The sequence below is a fragment of the Ambystoma mexicanum genome, chromosome 3p, assembly GCF_040938575.1.
Source record: "Ambystoma mexicanum isolate Mex_15411 chromosome 3p, UKY_AmexF1_1, whole genome shotgun sequence".
Lineage (NCBI taxonomy): Eukaryota > Metazoa > Chordata > Amphibia > Caudata > Ambystomatidae > Ambystoma > Ambystoma mexicanum.
In genome coordinates, this window is record NC_090925.1 from 848,975,210 (window position 1) to 848,983,370 (window position 8,161).

General features: G+C 42.8%; 1 protein-coding gene across 1 annotated transcript; it reads left to right on the forward strand.

Annotated features, from left to right (window-relative positions):
• The first annotated feature begins 7,026 nt into the window (after positions 1 to 7,026).
• LOC138579992 (taste receptor type 2 member 40-like) lies at positions 7,027 to 7,932 on the forward strand. Its single transcript, XM_069650222.1, has one exon. The coding sequence runs from the start codon at positions 7,027 to 7,029 to the stop codon at positions 7,930 to 7,932; it is 906 nt and encodes a 301-aa protein (XP_069506323.1).
• Positions 7,933 to 8,161: the final 229 nt, after the last annotated feature.

The following is an 8,161-nucleotide window of genomic DNA, read 5'->3' on the forward strand; positions in this document are numbered from 1 at the left end:
GTCCACCAGGTCAAAAGCTTAGACAGGTCCAACAATATAAGCAGTGAAGCTCGTCCCTTGTCCATCGCTTGGAGTAATCTAGATTTTAAGTCCAATAGGGCTGTTTCAGTGCCATGCCCTTGCCTAAAGTCAGACTGCCATTAATTCAAAGTATTATGAGTGTTCAGGTACCCTAAAATCTGAATATACGCAACGCGATCTAAAATCTTTAATAAAAACGGTGTGTTAGTGATGGGCCTATAATTAGTGGGCACCAAAAAGTGGAGCACGAGGGATGATTCCAGACATGACACCCCTCTTCCAATAGGACTATATAATAGAAAATAACAAACACTGCTGACAAGCACTGCTACTTTTCAAGATCAGAGCTTCTAAAGAAAGAATAAATTATTCCCAAAATAGATAATAGTCCAACCTGAGCATTACCGACGACCACCAGGGTCAGTTTAAGACGCAAGCGTTGCCTTTAGAAAGACCCAGTGTCGAAACATGTGTTGGCTGAATCATCTTGTCAAGTGCACAACAATAAATCAAGCTTTGTGTCGATAAACTATACAATTAATGCAATCATAATTACTACCGAAGCTGGCGCGAACCACTAGCACCACTTTGTTAGTATGCAGTGTTTTTCTCTGAGGTTGAGAGCAGAACCTCAAGGTTCTAGTTGCGCTGCATGTCAAATTACCTACTAGGACTAGAGCGCAAAGAGAGTCGGTCTTACTCACTCACGTTTTACTTTTTTTAACAGTAGTGTAACCCAGGTGATGCTCAGCTTGTCAGGCACATGACTCTCTTGAAAGGGAGCATTAACACATTTGGACAAAACCCCTATCAGTGCAGCAGCGCATGCTTTAATGGTGATGGCTGGACAGGTATCACCCTTACATTTAGTTGGCTTGAGTTTACAGATAATTTTGGACATCTCAATTTCAGAGACCGGTCTAAAATAAAATTCATATTCTAGAATGTTCTTGGTCGGTGTGGTAGAAGGGGCCTCTTCCTGTTCCGCCATCTTCCTGCTGACCTCGATATTCGTTTTTATCACGACTAGTTTGCCCACCATAGCCTCTTGTATGGACCTACCCCATACTACATCTTTATTGAGAGTATCCTGTTTAATCAGGCAGGTATTTCTAATTCTTTTAGCACTTTAAAAAGTTCTTTTGACTGATGCTGAGTGTTAGAAATTCTAGTGCCATATATTGTTTTTTTTTGCTAAATCAGTATCCACTTTAAATTCCTCAATTGCCCTATTATAGGCATCCTTCTCTCTAAAGTCTGTGGAGCATTTACAAGCATAGACACCTGTTTTTTTCACACTGAGATTCTGGAGTTTTTTATTTTATTGTTTATTTCTAACTCTCTTAATACCAGTGAGTGGTTTCTAAGTGCGGGATCGGGATTCGAACCTGTGTTGTGCTGTCTTGCTTCCAAGTCAAACGCGTTGCCCTGAGCTTCAGAGGAGAACCATGCATTCAGCCCTTTGTTCTGTACCAACCTTGTTTTAAGGGGGGAAATTGGATTAGTTGCTTTTGACCGGGTCTCCTGATATGCTTTAGCGAGCCCATCTCCTGATTCCATTCTGTTCACTTCACTAACTAGCAGGGATATCCAAGCTTGCATGGCTGCTGCTTTCTGATATTTCACCATGTTATGAGAAACCTTTCTTTCGTTCTAATCTTTATCCTTTTGTCACATAGCTTGACCCACTGGATAAAGAAATGATCAGACCATGGGCAGGGGTGGATAGAAAGGTCATTGACTGCGATGTTATGAGTGGCCTCCCAGTCAAGGGTATTCCCCTTGATGTGGATGGCATCATTAATTAGGTGGTAGAGACCTAAGTTGCTAAGTGAGCTTGCAAGGCTTTTAGCTAGGTGATCTGTATCGCTTCCAAACCATAAATTGAAATCCCCCAGTAGCATAGCCTTAGTGATGGGCTTTAACACTGGTAATAATTCAGTTGCAAATTCTTGCATCCGGATGAATGGCCTATAAATCAGAATCAGGTTGAATGCAGTTTCTGCATTGGTCCTGTCTTTGACCTGGAGTGTTTCACAGCTGTCTGGACCGGATACATCTACTGCCCAGACCACTAGGTCAGTTTAAAAAATAAAGGCAATTCCCCGCCCCCTCTCTCTTCCCTCTTGTCTAGCCCTATGTATCAGGCTATACCCCGGGGCACTGCGAGGTATATGGTCGGTCCAGCAGCCTTATATAACCAGATTTCAGTTAAGCCAAACACATACATTATAATAATTCATAGACATAACCTAAGCACACTTCGTCACCTGGACAACCCCCTAATATTACCGATTACATCCAGTAGTTGTAAATTAGTAAAACAAAATGCTTGCTGCTTGTGGTAGAAAAGGTCTTCAATGAATTGGAGGCAGAAGAACATTCCATTCACTGGCCATAGCGGATGCAGATATCTTCGTACTAAAGACATTAGAACTCAAGCAACCAGATTGTGTCTCACACACACACACACACACACACACACACACACACTCTCTCTCTCTCTCTCTCTCTCTCTCTCTTTCTCTCTAGAGGATCTAGAGGAGCATGAAGAACCAGGATTAACTAGTCACAGTGTAGAGTGGCATGCTGCAGCAATTAAAACTGCACGCAGTGTAGACGAGCATGCAGAGAAAGGATAAACTACACAGAGTGTAGAGCAGCATGAAGAGCCAGGATAAACTGCATGTTGTGTAGAGAAGCATAGAGATAATAACCACAACATATAGTGCTCCTTTATCAAGTGGTCTAAAGTACCCAAAATACACTTCCCAATTCATGGAATTATTTGCCTGGGAAGAGGGCACTTGCGTGCCAAACAGATTGTGAAATTCTGGTGGTCGATTCATGGAATACAATGCCTGGGTCTTTACCAGGACTTGTATGGAATTCGCGCAGGCTCTGCACATCTGTGAGCCATCCAGAGCCTTGTGCGAAATAAAACGACGAGTGTCGCTTGCACAGAGGGTTCTGAAGGGGGCGGAACATAGAAAATGATGAATTGATTGATATTTTATTTGTATCGCGCACGTACACAAGTATTTCAGAGTGCGATGAGGCAAGGGAGGGGAGTAAGGGAGAACAAAACAATGATCTTCCTAGGCCCAGTGAATTTTTCTGCTGTGTGGGTATGAACTGAAATGCTAAGTGATTTCTGATGTTTGTTACTTGCCTTTTTGTTTTCTCTGCTGCCTAGTCATGTAATGTTTTTCCAAGGGCATGTACTTTGGACACATTCATACAGAAAAGAAAATGGTCAGGTTGAACTGTTAGGTTAACATTTTATTAAATAAATGCTCGCTTAAAATAATTTTCCTTTATTTTCTTTCAAAATTAATATATTCATCGAAAAACAAAGAGAACATTTCTTCAATATAGCACCCTATTGGGGAAACGGGTTACAGAGATGTGTAATGTTTATATTTTATTAGCAATTAGATAATATATTTAAAGCCTAGGCACGTTCCTATTGAATTGGTCTAAAACGGTCTAAAACCGCCATTTCACATTTTAAATGCACAATGCCCTCCTGTCACAAACATCTTTTGAAAAATATATGCAGACCCCACCCCCAGGCAATGTTGCTTACCTTACTCACACTGTGTTGTTCAATGCCACGAAGTCAAGATAAGACAAGCTGAGCCTGAGACGGTGTCTTCTTGCTCTGGCCGAGATGTCTGCCTTCATAGTAGGTTTCTAAAGGTCTCCGGCGCCAGCCCTATCCTGCTCACCGCCGGCCCGGTAAACCATCACCCTCTAAGAGCTGCGCATGGAGGGGTCTGTCAGTGTTGGATATTCACCTTCGCAGGCGTGGCTGTACCTCACACATTCAGTTGTGTATGCTTGGCGCTGTAACAATGGTACAGGGGACCCCTCTTTTAAAGAACAAGTTACACATTTTTGTATATTTGGCATTGTAGTTCTTTTTCCCCTCATGACACTCAGCTGACACCATGAGCATTACGTCATTTTTAATGTCCCACATTGTGTCCTTAGATTGTGTGAGCACGCGATACTCAGCCCTGGATCTCTTGACATCGCCAATTTGTCACACCTAGTCTAATCGTTATTTAAAGTTCTGTGCTTATCAGGAAATGTGCATGTGCGGGGGCCTGGGGCATTATTATGAATACCTCATCATTTTCAATGTTTGATATTATCTCTTTAGATTGTGTGAGCCCACGATACTCAGCCCTGTGTCTCCTGACAGTGTCATTTCATCACACCTAATTAAAATACTAGTTTAAACCCCCCCTTCAGCATAACAAGAGCCCACTTCATGGGCTGTCCTCTCAGTCCTGGATCTCTTGACATTGCCAATTTGTCCCACCTATTCTAAAAGCTATTTAAAGTTCTGTGTTTATCAGGAGATGTGCATGTACGAGGGCCTGGGGCATTATCATGAATGCCCCATCATTTTCAATGTTTGATATTATCTCTTTAGATTGTGTGAGCCCACGATACTCAGCCCTGTGTCTCCTGATAGTGTCATTTCGTCACACCTAATTAAAATAGGTGTGACTTGGTCAAACCCCCGGGCATAACAAGAGCCCCAGTCCACGGGCTGTTGCCTGTCATTTAAGCTCAAACTCTGCAGGGGGTGGAGTAGGATGCTGTCTTTCAGCTCGGCACAAATGCATTTAATTAAGCCTTTTACAAAACACTTGGAGCTTTTATTTAAATGAGGGAAATGCATTGCCTGCAGCAGCACATAGGCCTTTGATTTTGGCTGTGTTCAAGAAATTGGGAAACATGATACATTTGTATTTTGCTGACAGTCTTAAATCTCCTAATCTGTGTGTGTGTATGTTTACCCCTGACAGCTACATAACTGTATTGTTTGCGAGTGTAGCAAACATTTTTTCAGAGCAGGTTATTCTCATGTATTGAATTTCTTTAGACTGCTGCAAGCTTTATAGAAGGACATAAATCACACACACATACACACACAAGCACACACACACACACACACTCATGCACACACACCCACATACACAAACACATGCTCACAGACACACGCCAACACACGCACACACACAAGCACAAACACATACACACACCCACACACACAGAAACACAAACACATACAAACACACGCACACACACACACATGCATATAAACACACACACATACACACACACATGAATATCCAGCCATACATCTTTTAAATGTGTGGTGGCCATCCAATCAGGATTGGCCAGTGAAGCTGAGCCTTTGCTGGCATATCCTCACACAGATTTTGATTGAGGTGTCTGAGGGACCATCATTTATGTTGAACCAGATTCCATTTATACAAAGTTGCCCTTGCGAGCTCTGGAAGGATCCTACAAAGGAAGAATAGCTAAGAATTATCCTTTCCCTTGGTTCAAATATACAAAGAACCCAAAGGAAATGCCAGGTTATAGGATTAAAAAATTACACTGCTTGTCACTTTGCTCCTTTTCGGAGCGCAAGTGACTACCAGTGCACTAAAATGTTTCTACATTCTTGTAGCGAAAATTAAATTGCATAACTGTCATCAACCTACAGAAAAGATAGTATCCATTTGAGAAGAGCTTCTTCAGATCAGCGTTTGCGTCAACTTTGTGTCTGTTTCTTGCCCCCTGCTGCGCTTAATAAAAGGCCCATGTGACATTATTTTCATTGTCATTTCATGCAAGGACATGCAATCAGACTTTGCTCCATGCACTGAACAAAAGAATGACTAATCCACTTAACGGGTCATGACCACGTCAGGGGCATCATTGGTATTTGACATACATGTGCATAGTACAACCATGTAACGCATCGAATAGCAGAACCACTTTCATGAACATAGCCTATATATGCAACGTCGACCTTTCCTTGGCAGTCAACACAGTCCAGATAAGCACTAGTGGGAAGGGGAAGGATCATGCCCTTACAACAGGTGTATCTTTAATGGCTTCATGAAAACCATATTCACCTTCTGTAATAAGTAGAACTGGTCTCTTTGTTATGGGGGAGGGACTTGTGCCACCAACCGGTTAACTTGTAGATTATGAACGCAGGTAGATGTGCAGTGACTCACAAGATGGGTGTACTGTCAGCCATTATTTTGAATTCCAGCTTGGAACACTAAGGTAGTTGTGTCGTTTGGGAGTGAGTGGGTGCTTCACAATGCTTCTCATATGTGAAGCTTCTAGAAAGATGAACCTGTAAACACTGATTATTTGGACATGTGAAGGGTGTTGAGAAAAGAAGAAGCCCCTGAAGTCATCTCACAATGAGCCGAGCAAGTAGTGCAGCCTGGGCTATGCAGCGCTTTTGGCAGTCAACACTTCTATCTAATATGTTGAATTATATTGCTGATAAGATTCTGTTTAGTACCATTTAGTACCAATAATGATGCTTCAATGGTAAATAAACAGTATGGACCTCATCACGAGTTTGGCGGTAGCCCTTAAATGGGGCAGTTGCACTGTTACCGCTGCATTTAAGGGTCCACCAAATCACGGCTTTGGCTAATTTCCCCCAGCTCTAAGCTAGGGGGAAGTCCGCCGAGAATTTGCCGATTTTCGGCACGTTTACTGCCGGCGTGAAATCCACCGGTGGTAAAAGTGCAAAATTTCCCCATTGAGCCCAATGGGGAATGGGGAATTTCCGAATGGGCTCAATGGGCAAAAGGGTCAGAGTGCTATGCAAAGTTATTTTATACTGGTAGAGTGGTAATAGTGGCTGATAAGGATTTTGCTTGTGGTATAAGAGGAGTTACATATTCTTTAATATTAAATAGTTCAAGACTGGTTGCATGCAAATGAACTGTCTTCAATGATAAAAAAAATAATTGAATATGCACAGTGCAATGAACAAGCTGGTGAAATGATGGAGAATTCACACTAAGCAATATTGTCTTTATTTCAGGTGACATTTTTGGAACTGGTCCATCTTCCTTATGGAACAGCATAATTTCACCTTAAGACTGAGTGACTATTGCTCTTGAAGACGTTGAGATGTTCAATGATAGCAAATAGCGGACACACAGGATGCTCTCGATTTTCACTGTCTTGTCAATGGCTATCCTTGGGACGAGCACAGTGGCTGGGATCATAACGAACATATTCATTGTGGCCGTGAACTTCTACGCCAGGGACGCAGGTGTTCGGATGAATGATTGCGACCTCGTAGTCTGCACATTGGGGCTGTCCAACGTTGTTTTCCTGTGCACCATGACGATCAATGACTTCTGTATATTTATGTGGAGCGATGGGTACTTCTCTGATGGGATCTATTCCATGTTCAATGTTCTCATCTTGTTTCCCATATTCTCCAGCTTTTGGTTCACAGTCTGCCTCTGTGTCTTTTATTGCATTCAGATCTTAATATTTACTAGCCCATTCTTCATTAAGTTGAAGCAGAACATCGCCATGGTGGTGCACGGGCTACTGGTGTGGTCTGTGTTGACGTCCCTGGTCATCAGTCTTCCCGCAGCATGGAGTTTTGACAAAGAGCTTAGTTGGAACACAACCACTGACCTCACTGGAAATATTACTCTGGTGGGTGGTGTACCCAAACTTAACCTTTACTATCTATTGTTTAGTTTTATTATTGGATGCACTGTGCCCCTACTTCTTGTGAGTATCTCAAATGGGCTCATTATACAATCTCTCTGTGCCCATGCCAAACACATGGTGCAGAGTTCCTCTTCCTCGAGCACGTCGCGCAGTGAGGCTGGGCTGCGCGCCGTCAAGACTGTAACGTTGTTGTTACTCCTCTACATCACATTCTATGTAGCTGAGGTACTGATGTTCATAGACATGTTCCCTCCTACGAGCCCTTGGTTCTGTGTGTGCTTGATTGTGATTTACCTTTACTCACCAACCCAGTCTGTCATCCTGATCCTTGGCAGCCCCAAGCTGAAGACCATGTCCTGCAAGATGCTCTGTCGCTAGCGGTGCCGAGATAAGATGCTGCTGCAGAAACTAATGGCGATCTTCAACCGTTCCCTTTCATCTTTCACGTGCCTGCAACCTTTGATTCTGCAGACGTTTTGGACTGCAACACCCGTCAGTTCTAGCCCTCAGAGTCAGTGGTGACGAATCATGGGAAGCGTGGTACGAAACATCTGGTGAGCCAAAGGTTGAATACCCAAAAGTCTTGGTCAACACTTTCGATGATATT

Coding starts and splice junctions, on each gene's coding strand:
- LOC138579992 (XM_069650222.1), top strand. CDS start 7,027: ATGCTCTCGATTTTCACTGTCTTGTCAATGGCTATCCTTGGGACGAGC.